Source organism: Sceloporus occidentalis, unplaced genomic scaffold, assembly GCF_023333645.1.
Source record: "Sceloporus occidentalis isolate IW3139 unplaced genomic scaffold, rSceOcc1.0.p SCAF_4, whole genome shotgun sequence".
Lineage (NCBI taxonomy): Eukaryota > Metazoa > Chordata > Lepidosauria > Squamata > Phrynosomatidae > Sceloporus > Sceloporus occidentalis.
The window spans coordinates 116,109,041-116,121,738 of NW_028316984.1; the positions used below are offsets into that span (position 1 = coordinate 116,109,041).

The 12,698-nt window shown below is 41.6% G+C and overlaps 1 protein-coding gene across 2 annotated transcripts in view; it reads right to left on the reverse strand.

The window, feature by feature from the left end:
* LUZP2 (leucine zipper protein 2) overlaps positions 1–12,698 on the reverse strand; it is a 508,047-nt gene that overhangs the window by 144,490 nt on the left and 350,859 nt on the right. Inside the window, exon 7 of one of the 2 annotated variants that reach the window (XM_089521340.1) lies at positions 9,502–9,564. The exons of the other annotated variant lie outside the window; for it this stretch is intronic. Within the exon in view, the coding sequence (XP_089377466.1) occupies positions 9,502–9,564 (63 nt within the window). The remainder of the gene's footprint in view (positions 1–9,501; positions 9,565–12,698) is intronic. 2 annotated transcript variants of the gene reach the window in all.

Here is a 12,698-nt window from a genome sequence, read left to right on the forward strand (position 1 = left end):
ATGTGCGGGGCACCCCAGGCACACGCCCCATTCATTTGAATGGGACGTGCTGCTCCGCACGCTCTGCGTGCTCCCCGCAGCTTGAGCGTGTACACTCAAGTCCACGTAAAGCGCGCCCGCGTATAACACGGGCGCATTGTAGAGGGACAGAGCAGTGCTTAGGGTTAGTTAAGAGAGTTTTATTTTACCAGGAGGGATTCAGCACCTGAGGAGGCTCAGGGAGACAGCTGTGAGGTGCAGTTAAAAGGGGTTTTATGTACCCATGTTCAGAGATTATTAGTGTACCCTGAGGGGTTAAAAGCCACTGAGGCTAGGATATGCTGCTGTGCGGGGCAGTTGGAAAAGTGTTTTTAGGTACCTGAGATAGGGATGAGGAAATTTATTAATTAAATTGTTGTGGAAATATCCTGTGGGAGATACAGTGCTGGTGACTAGTGGAATCACAGATAACCAGAAGGGTCAAAAGATACAGAAGATAAATTAAAGTTCTGTGAGAAACATTTATAAGGCTATAAAGAAACAATGACATAGATAAGCAAAAGAAACTGTTAAACCGTGTAACTACTATAGTATTTATATATCATATCCATCTTGAATGCCATCCACGAAAGAAAGATACTGTATTCAACCTGATTTGTAAATAAAGTCCTTTTGTTTCTTCAACAAGAAACTGTCTGAAGTGCTTAAAGAAACATATTCAAAATGCTACCAATAGAGAGAAAAGCCTTTTAGGTTTGGGATGCATCAGATAGTTGGTGTGTGGTTTTCAATGAGTAATTAGTGCCAAGCTTGGTGGTGGGGGGGTGGATTTGAAAACCCAGAGGGCTGGCATCTAGAGAGAGTTCTAGAGTAGGTGGCACTAGAAGTGAGAACTGAGTTTGATTGTTGCATCACAAATTGGGTGCCAAACTGATGGGATAGTTGACTTCTCGTGACATATTGGTGGCAGAGGTGGGATCATAAGCTGCTCTGATTGCATTTTGTAGAGAGGCGGTATATAAATAATAATAATAATAATAATAATAATAATTATTATTATTATTATTATTATTATTATTATTATTATTATTTATCAAAAGGACCCACTGGGCTGCCATCCAAGAAAAGTAGTTTGGTGGATGAGTCTCACCTTCACAACGAGAATCTGAGTAATCGTTAGGAAGCACTTCCTCCTGGTAAGAGGAGCTTGATAATGGAATACGTTAACTTGGAGGCGATAGATTTTCCTTCAATGGGCATTAGTAAACTTAACTTGAATAGACTCCTTCCAGAAATCCTTTAGCTATGGATTTCTCCACAAGCAGGTGTAATGCTCTGTACATCACCTAATGCGTGTATCAATTCAGATATTATTTGAAAACATTAAAAATGCTAGTATGTATGGACATGGTGTACAATAACCCAGAAAGCACCAGATATAGGGCTTGTGAACTGCACATAGCTGCAGCCATGCAGAATGGAACAGTATGGGGACAAAGCTTTCAAGAAAGAGCACAGCCACACACACACATCTTACTCTGCATTTTGACAGGAAACCAACAATCAAAAAATGAATGCTGCCAGATCAAACAAGGGCAAACCCCTCTTTTATCTTTTATGTGTTCCTCAACACCTGACACTGTCCTCTTAAGCCCTGTACACCTGGCACTTTGTACCTGCCTGTCGGCAGAGTCAGGGTCCTGATGCTGGATGCCCTAACTCTGCCCCCAGGGCATCATGATGATGTATGCCATTCCATACACCATGGTGCAACTCCAGCGCTGCAGCCACATGATGCAGTGCCGAAGGCGTGCCATACAGTTATGCTGCCATGGCTATGGCATCTTTGGAGTGCGCAAAAAGAAGACGCTTTTTGTGGTTCCTTTTTGCGCTTTCCAGAGACTGGATCAGACCATGGGGTGAGGTTGCTGCGAGCCTGATCCAGCCAAGAAAGGGGTGGCTGCATGCCACCCCTTAGGGGCAATCTGTATAGGCCCTTAGTTTTGGGTATCCAGATCTTGTCTAAGTGTTGTAAAATCCATAAAGCACCATCCATCACAATTAAACCTTCTCATTCTCCCAAATATTCAAACAAACACTTCAGTTTAGAAACCTTCTAAAGTTCTTTAAGAGGTAATCAAACTTTTGGTTCCCCACAGAACTCTCATAGATTAAGGGTATAAATAGCACCCCCAAAATGAAACTTTTTTTTGTTACAGGTGCAGCAGCCTGTTTTCCTTGCAATCACAACTGTTGTCCTCAGGCTTTTGTCTGAGTCCTTTGTTCTTGTCCTCTCCTGAATTCTGTACACTTAACCCTCATGGCTCAAGTCCTCGTTCTTCCTGGCTTTCTCTGGACCTTTGTATTCAAGACAGATGTCTATTGCCTTAATGAACCATCAGTTTTTATGCCCCCTTCCAATATCCTGTATTCTGTTAGTTCAGTATGCTGTGATTTTAATGTGTTATCTTAGTATGTATGATACTTTATATTCTTCCAAATGAACATATGCGTAATTCCTCATTCCTTCGGTCTACATAGCAAGAACGGCATAGCTGGTGCTGTATCTTGCTTATCACATTATCCTGTCTCACATAGCCAAGTTGAATGTTTCCCAAAACTAATTCAGATTGATTGCAATTGCTAGTGGAAGCTCTACTAGCCCCACTCATTTAGGGTAACACAGGGCCCGAACAGACAGGCCAAAATAAAGCTGCTTTGGGTCACTTTGGAGGTATGCTATTTAAATGACACACACATATTAAGAGGCCAGAAGCTATGCCACAGCTGCGCTCCAAAGTGACCCAAAGCAGCTTTATTTTGGCCTGTCTGTTCAGGCCCACAGGTAGTTAGATTAGATGGTCCTTGAAATACCATCCAGCTCTATAGCTGTATAAATTATCAAGTCACTTCTCCTTTGTTTTTTAAAACTCTGAATGGGTAATTCATCCATAGGTCACCACAGTTTAACTTTCCAGTATAACTAGGGAGGAAAGCATAATTATTATCTGCTGGTACATTTTTCAGTGATACACAGATAGCACAGATACTTCAAGCTAAATAACAGAACAGGTTTTTTAAAATAAAAACCAACAACCCCAAATTAGTATTTAATTAAGCATAATAAATAATTCTCATTGTATACAGATACTTAATGATTTTAGTAATATTTAGTAAAACAAAAGATTCTGACATGAAATAGGATTGCATTTGAAAGGATAATTATTATAATTACTGCATGTTTAGCTACCTAGCAGCATTGTCAATGTTTATATCATGCACCTTTTTTTCTATATTTTTCTATTTCAACAGAAATAATTAATTCAAATCCATTTTGACACAGAATTAGTTCTTGTATAAAAGATGAGCAACATGCTGAAAATTATCAGACTAATGTTCAGTTTAATTCAATGGGAAGACTTGGAACAGATGACAATATTTGGTAAGCTAGCAAGCAACCCACATCATTCTGTCTATGGAGTAAAAATGACTACTCTAGTTTCTGAAGATGTTTCAAGAGTTTGCCAGCCCCATTACATCAATTTAAATCTGGATTCAACTCACCAGATGAAATTCTGATGGGGTGGGCCATCACCTCTTGAAACTAACAGACGAGCTAGCAGAAGATTTGTTAGTGCATGGATTTAGTGCAAGAGATACTGAAGGTCATGCAAGACTCAATGTGACTGATTGCCCAACACCAACAGAACAAGTTGATGGGATTTCAGTTCTCTTTTCTTGTATGAAGAGTTTATGATACATTAAAACCCTTTTCCTCTGGATCATCACACTGATTTCTTATGCAACACAACATTACATCAGTTGCATTAGCTCAAGACTTGGCACAGAGAACACTCCTCTTATTTCCTGGTGTCAGTAGTTTACTTTAAATCATGTGGCCTGTGGATTGCTATGGTGTCCATGGATAGGCTTCATGAACTGGACACAAGAAAAATGAGGTTTTGTTCCCTAAGCTTCTTTCCTTAATGTTTGAAAATTGTGTTTAAGTTCATTTACCTGAGGAATGGGTCAAAGCATTCCTCACATTCTCATAAGGTTTTAACCCAACAAAACTTAAGAACCACTACACTAAAAATCCTTGGAGGACAACCTCTCTTATTGGAAATCTCAGCTTGAGAGATGATTTAAAGCCAACTGGAATAATTTGCAACCACAACATAGAAGCCTCAGAATTGATGATACATATAAGCACTCCCCCCCCCCCCCCCACACTTTTCCCCCTTTTTTTGGTGTAGTTATAACACTGTACTATTCCTATAACTTTTTAACTACTTGGCCAATACTGCTTCACCAATGTTTATGCTTTGCTCTGTTAAATAAACAAAACATTAAAAAAAAACAGGCATAATCATTTAAAAATGTTTCAGTGAAATAACTAGGTGACTTAAACCTTGCTGCAACTTTTAAATTGGTTTTCACACCCATGGTTTGTTCTCTGCTCGTTATTTTTGTTTACATTTTGTTGGGTTACAGTTTTGCTCCTTTTTTTTGGCATGGTTTCATTATAATAAAGTGTTCTAAGATTTTTTAAAAATTAGGATAACCTATATACAAAGCATGATCACTCTATTTTGCTGATTCATCCTCCATCACACACTGGATGGGGAATCCCACAACTCTAAAGAAAGATTTTTCAGGAGGTATAAATTCTTTTTTCAAGTGTCCTGGAAAACCCCTAATACACTACTCATTTATTTTGGTGGGGAGGATGCCACTAATGGCCTCCAATACAAGTTTCTTGGGAAATAACAAGTATTGTCTGGCTTTTGTGTGCTGTTGTTTTTTTTTAAATTGAGATTATTGGGCTCGACAGACAAGCAGCTCTGTGTCGCTCGTTTTTGCCCCGCATCATTGCCGCAGAAACCAAAAGGCGCAGAAATGATGCGCTTCCTTTTCGGACCGAAAAGAAGCTGCCAAAAGCAGCTTCCTGTAAGGGATGCAATTGGTGACTCGCGTGCCCCAATTACATCACTTCTGGGCAGCACAGTTTGGGCACTGCGCCATGCTTGCGCCATCATGCCACCATCCGTGTAGACTGCGGTGAGCAATTATGGTGGCCTCCTTGCGAACTAGGGCTGCTGGGCATGTAAATGTGCAGCCTCAGCTAGCCCTAGTTCACGATGAGAACACCGCTAATCACCCATCTGTACAGGGCCAATATTTTTCTTTATTCTACATTTTAGTTTTGCAAACCACTGTGAGTCCGTGTAGTGAGGAGGTACCCTTAAGAGAGAGGGCTGAAGGGGCTAATGAGGGTCAGGTGGGACAGGAGGGGCGTGAGGTGGAGCCAGGAGAGGGAGGAGTCGGCCCGGGGGGAATAAGAGGAGGAGAGAGGCGGTCGGGAGGAGGAACACGTGGCGGAAGAGGAGGCCGGGGAGTTGCGGTCGGAGAAGGGAGAGAGAGGAGGTGAAGCGGAAAGCAATAAGGGACGGGGTGCCTGCAGTGTTACAGACAAGGTCGGGTGGTCGGCGTAAAGAGCCGCACGAGGAGCTTGTCCTAAGAGACCCCCGCGTGGAGGGAGAGTTCCCTTTCCCTGACGCCGAGAGTTGGGCTGTAGGAAGGAGAGACCCTCTGGAGGGTGCCTGGTGGGACCCTAAGGGAGAACAGTGGCAAACGGGCCCAGAGCCCCGAGATAAAGAAAAGGCAGATTTAGAACCCCTGGAAAAACACTCCGGTGGAAGACCTGTTTCACGAGGCCGTGTGGCGGAGGAAGACAACTGAAAGACAAAGGTTTCTGTTTTGGCATTGTTGGGACTTATAGTTTATCAAGGGCTAAGGGATAACCCAGTTGGTGTTATGCTGTTACTTTAAAAGTTGCCATTAAAGAATTTAGTTTTCTTGCAATGTGCCTGCAAGTTTGTTGCTGCCTACCGCCTACCCCGGAGGGAGGAGTTAGTGAAGGACGCTCATTATGCAACCAGCTAACCCAGCCCTGCCCACAGTCTGTTTTTGGAAAAGCTCTGGGAACTGATTCATATCATAATTTTTCAAAGTTGTGTTTCGATAGATATGTAATCAGTTTGAAATGGACACAGTCTGATTGTCGAATATGTGCAGCCAACTTATTTTCAACATGGGATATCAAGTTATTACAGGTTACATCCACACTACAGAAATAATTCAGGTTTGCACCACTTTAACTGTCATTGCTCAATTCTATGGAATTCTGGGTATTGTAGTTTGTTGTGACACCAGAGCTCTTTGACAGAGAAGGCTAAATATCTCACAAAACCACAACTCTCAGAATTCCATAGCACCGACCCATGGCAGTTAAAGTGGTGTCGTTATTTCTGCAGTGTGAATGCAACCTCAGTTAATATAACGCAATCCAGACAGATTTTGTTGTCAGAAACATGAGACTGAGGGCCAAACTAGATGTGAACTTCATATGTGCTGTGCAATCATGTATGTAATTTTTTCTCAAAATACAGACATGCAGGTTGGAAGGAGGGGAGAGAATCCTTACAGAATACTCAGCACAAGACTTTTCCCTTCTCCTCACACCAACTTGCTATATTTTGAAGTCAAAGGCTTTGGTGGTTGGCATCCATAGTGTTTTTGTGAGTTTTTCGGGCTATGTGGCCATGTTCTAGAAGAGTTTATTCCTGACTTTTCACCAGCATCTGTGGCTGGCATTCTCTGAAGATGCCAGCTACAGATGCTGGTGAAAAGTCAGGAATAAACTCTTCTAGACATGGCCACATAGCCCAAAAAACCCACAAAAAACTATTGCTCTATCTTTCTAGGAGAAAGATGTTTCCATTAAAGTCAATGGTTGTGCTAGGAGAAAGCAATTTGTTTTTGTGATAAGATTCCACTCTCATGCCTGCGCTATGTATGTTATTGGAGATGTCATAATTTATTAAACTTAGGACCTATCCAGATGGGCCTTTTAGCCTGTCCTGGCAATGTACTAGGGTTGCCTCGGGGTGTCGCTTATATACGCCGTGCGCAACCCTAGTACGTCGCCAGGATGTCAAAATGGCGGTGCCCTGTCTACATGGGCTCTGCCATTTTGACATGATGGCCGCATTGCATCCAAATAGCATGGCGTGGCCATTACATCCTGGCGCCGCTGCAGGGCACTTGTGGCGCCCTTTCAGCAGCACTGGAAGGAGCTCCGAAATGGAGCTCCTTTCGCCGCTTGTATTGCTCACACAGCCTTTACACGGCTGCGCCAGCGATACAAAAGAGAAAGGGGCTGAGTGGCCCCTTTCTCTCTTTCCCCACCACTGTCGGGTGTCCTTGGGGCATGAAGCCCCAAGGACACTCCTTTCCAGGCCATGGTGAAGCGGCGTTTTGCCGCTTCCCCAAGGCCTGGAAAAACGGCAGATCGGGGCCTCTGGGGCTGCTGCTATGGCCGCTGAGGCCCCAATCCATCAGGGAAAAGAGTTGGTGCAGGCTGCCCCAAAGGGTCGGTCTATATCCCACCTTATAATTTGTAGTGTGGCTTCCACAGGTACAAGTAATAAGGAGAATAGAGAATGAATGTCAGAGACAGAAACAGAAAACCTTTCATCCAACCATTCTTTGTTCTACAGCAAATGATATCTTGGGGTCTGTTTAATTTATTGCATTCCAATATGGTTGGATAGAATTCAGTTGCAGGTATACTTAGAACCCAAAGTGGGTGGAAGTGGGCAGATTGAGTCTATCCATTTTCCCTTTTTCTTTCTCCTTCTAACTATCCCCATTTTTACTTTGTGCTTGCCAGATCTGGACTGATTGCTAGTAGAAGACTTTCAATATTAGGTCAAGGGGAACATGAAATGCCAAGTCACATAAGGTAATTGGCTATGGGTTGGCCACTCAAAGTTAAGGGGAAAAATATTCAGAATACATATACCTATTTTACAGATGGAAATAGTGAACCAGGCATGGTTAACTCTCTCTCAGCCATACATGCATGCAACACCTTCTCTCTCTCTCTCTCTCTCTCACACACACACATTTGCTTTTAAGGCAGTTGCCCCAGGTCTTCACCATAATTTGCCCTGTGCAGCAGGCAGAAGTGGGTGATTATGGGCCGGCTGGCTGGATAATTACCTCTTAGCCAAATGAGAAAGGGGCTCCCAGCTGTGCATGATGGGCAAAGATTCAAAGAAGGGGCTGTTTTTCCTCTCCTCTCTCTTTCTCCCACTGTGACTTCTTTTCGTTTGAGAAGAAATTGGAGATCTGCCACCCAGTGGCCCTCTAATGGGAGCCCTTTCAGCAATTCCAGTGGCAAGGAAAGGGAGCAGGTGAGTGGCCAGGCTGGAAAATGGGGCAGAGTAGATAGTGAAGCAGGTGTTTGATGTTTCAAAGCATTGGGAGGGTCTCCTACATCAGCACAGAGCCTATTTCATGCTGCAGTAGGGACTCTAAGGCATTCCACTTTCCCTCCTGGCCATCCCAATAGCACTTTTGAGCCCTTAGTGGACAGGACAAATATCTTTACATGAAATTTCAAATTGTGCGATTTTTCCAATGTATATCAAAATCAATAAACAAGTAATGATGCAATGAAGAAAAACAAAAGTATAACATAGTTGGACTGTGGGTTTCTTTCTGGACTGCTGGGCCCAAATAATTTGCACCATCTTCTCCTCCTTCCCAGTCTTGTACAAATGCACCCTCATAAAATTGCTGTCGGAATCCCAACAAGGCTGCTTTGAGTACATCTTTGAGACAGTGGCTGTGCATGGCAGAGGCCATTTTAATCCCCCCCCCCCCCCCCATGCAGAATGTAAACATGGAAGGTATTTTTGCCTTTTTTCCCCCTGGTGTCTTTAGTTAAAACTGGCCTGTGTTACAAACCTTTACACATCTTCATCAACAGAACACATTTTAGCTCCATAACATACAAAATATCACCATATCTATAATCTTCATTATAGTTATAAAAGGCATAACCAGTCTAATACTTCTTAAAGCTTACTCCTCTTGTAAAAATTCTATTTTTAAACATCTGGATAGTTTGTATATATCTCATAACAGAGATTTCAGTGTCAAGCTGACAGGACAGTTTGTCCTTTGTGGATTTTATAAATAATCCAGTTTTCATGTTTCATAATGATAGAAAACTGGAAAGTTGTCAACACCTTCACAAGATATTCGTAAATACTTTCAGCTTCAAACTTGTATAACAGTGGAGAAAGTTTAATGGAAATTTATTGTAATTTTGCTGGATGTACAAGAATTTCAAGTGTTAAATGAATGGCTTTACCCAGAATAAATTGGTAAATGATAGAAATAAATGATAGAAAACTCTATAATTACCTGCCTTTGCTTAGAGAATCTCTGATCTTTAAGAACATTTCCACAGTGGTAAAACTGATGCAATCCAAGAGATAAGAGAATGTTTCAAAGAAATCGTATTTGCTCTTCTCAAATCTTTTTTCTATGTGTGTGTTGCTTGTGTATGTGTGTGTGTTAGAAGAATCAAAATTATTTGGTGAGATTATTTTGATGTTACACTGCCTGTAAGCAAATACCCTTTCCCAGCTCAAGTGACAAACTCACCTTAAAAATCAAATCCTTTTTCCCATAGCGGAGCTCCTTCAGTTGGGCTTGGATCTTTTTTGACTGCAAGCAGAGGATAATGCATTAATCTTTTAAGTAATTTATATTTAAAAATCTGCAGAGGAAAAGATATTAATGTTCAAGCAATAGGAAAGACTATCCTGAGGGTGGTCTTGGACTGGGACAAACTGCTACATGCATAAGTGGTTTCAGTGCATTTTGGGTTCCTCAAAAATCTCTCAAAAAATAGGGTGATGTCTCAGGGTTCTTGTGAAGCTGTGGTCCAAAAGCTTTCCTTCCATGCTCCCTGCCTTAAAATAGCTATGAAAAGTAGTTATAAAACCTCTTCTAATTTCTTCATATTTGGGCCTTTCTCCTCTCTATCAAAAGGCACCCTCCCATGCTGTTGAGGAAGACTCTTAATTTTCCAGAGAGATTTGTCATGTTTGTGTGTGTAGACGTAAACAGAAATGTGTTTGCATGTGACCTTTCTTTTTCTTATTTTAGCTTCAGTCAAAAACTTTGAATCAGAATGTAAATTGTCCTATATAGACGTCCTTCTTAGAATGTAATCTATACATAAAATGTCATAATTTTTAAAAGGGGTATAATTGGGATTTGCAGCTATTTTAGAATACTGAGGTTTTCTAACCAAATGTTTCCAAAGTTTTAGTTACAAATCGGGTAGAAATTGAAACAGATGAATTGTGCCGGCAATTCTTTTCACTTTGTGGTTGCTAATCTGTGAGGATCATTGACTATATTAAGCAATACTGAACACAAAAGTCTTGGGACATTTTCACTCATTAGTGAGATTCACATTCAAAGAGAACAGTGGTGTAGTGGCTACTTATAATGCAAATATGTGACTGCTGCTCTATACTGCAAATTGTTCAGCTGATGTATTTTGCTGCCACGTGGCTCTTGCCATGTTCACCATGCCATCAAAAGCCTACACAAAGAGTTTATGAACCATGCTGAATAAAGCTGAAGTTGTCAGGCCTGTAACACAGAGGATGCTGCTGCTGCAAGAGTTAAGGCACAGGTATTACCTGTTTCTTACTAGAGGGTGGTACTAGAAAGTCCCTATTGGAGAGAAAAAAATCACTTGTTCTAAAGTCACCAAATACTTGCTTTCTTTTCAGCCTGCAAGTACTTTGTATATCTTCATGCACAATAACTTAACTTGATAATATAGAAGGATGTATTAATAGCATAATACCTCTACTAACAGAAACCATTGGACCACCTGCTCTTTTAATATGTGCTCTAGCTGCTACTCTCAGAGACTTTCTCCTCTATCTTATGTAAGATTAATAGAATCCTAGCAAGGGCAATCTAGACCAACCCCCTGCTGTGCAGGAATAAACAACTAACAGAGGGCCCATACAGACAGGACAAAATAAAGCTGCTTCAGAGGTATGCTATTTAAATGACACACGCATCTTAAGTGGCCAGAAGCTGCACCAAAGCTACACTTCAGTCCTTAAATGATGGCATGCATCATTTAAACCGCATACCTCCAAAGTGACCCGAAGCAGCTTTATTTCGGCCTGTCCATATGGGCTCACACTCATGAAAGACACTCATCCAATTTCCATTTAAAGACCTCCAAAGTAGAAGAGTCCATCACTCTATGAGGCAGTCTGTTTCACTGTCAAACAGGACTTCCAGTAAATAAATTCTTCCTAATGTTAAGGCAGAGATGTCAAGGATGGGGCCAAGAGAACTTAGGCATGGGAAACCAATAGTGTAGTAGACCATGTTTTGCATAATTGAAGTCTTAGTGCTTTTCTCTTTTTAAAAACTTTTTTAAAAATTAAATTGAATAATATCATCTCTCTTCTCTCTCAGACTTTCCAGTTCCTTCTCAGCTTGGCAACAATCGTCCCAGATGTTTTTTCTTCTTCCCAACATAGATACATTAGAATGTAAGTCCCTATTGTAATCTAAACAATACTGTGGTGTTTTGGTCTTTATAAAAGATCTGCTGCTAGGGGAGATGAGAACACACACACACGAAACAACACCAAAACTTGTATTTCTGGATTCTTCTTGGGAATATTGCTATGGGCACAATCACAGTAATCAACCCTAATTAAAACATTACTGCTGCACCATTGTGGAGCCCATGCTGTGATCTACAGTATGACCTCTCTCAAAGCCCTAATGTTTTAATATAGAATCATCAGTAACACCAATTGTTACTAGCATAAAAAATAGTTTGAGTGTTTGATTATGGCTCTGGAAAGTAAGGTTCGACTCCCAGTTCAGCCATGAAACCTGCTGAGTGAGCCTTGGGCAAGGCTCATGCTCTCAGCCTCAGGGGAAGGCAATGGCAAACTTCCATGTGGCTAAGAAAACCTGATGACAGGTTTGCCTTAGGGTCACCATAAGTCAGAAGTGACTTGAAGGCACACAACAACAACTACCTTATGTGCTGGTTTATTTTTCTTCCTATGAAAATTGTACTATATTCCCACCACTTACCCCAGTTCACAGACTGGCTTGGAGAAACAATAATACATTGGATTCACAGACCTTTCTGTGCAAAATAAACTGAATGCTTTTTTAATTTAGAATAATGTTTAGGATATTAATTTGGCTTGAAATATAAGTCAGATGGAGATTTACAAGTTCAGTGGCATTACGTCCCAGATAAGTGTTCATAGATTTGCAGACTATGGCCCTATACAAATGGGCAAAAAGAACCATCTTGGGACCAAAATTAGGGCTTGGGAGTGTGGAGCGACCGCACGCTCCCAAGCCCTACCATGCCATAATGGCACGCTCCCATCTACACAGGGGCTGCCATGATGACGTACGCATGGCACAGCATCCAAATGGCACTGTGCCACATGGATGTCATCAGCATGTGTGAAGACACCAATGGCACTGTGTGTGTGCCCTAAAAAGACCCCACCGGGAGGTGGTTCTTTTTTAGGGTTCCCAGAGGCCACTGCATTTGGTTGCTGCAGCCTTCGTGTGGGGCACTCCTTTCTGCCCGTCTGTATCAGGCCTTAGTTTTCTGGAGAACATAAAGCCAAGAAATCAAATAAAAAACATTCATTGACAGTTGTGTGGTGGTAGACCATTTCAAATTGGCTAAAACAGACAGTGTAGGCCTATCATTAGGTAAAATGAGGTGGCAACAGAGGCTGGGATGGTGGAGAGAGGACAGGAATCATAGTTCCTGG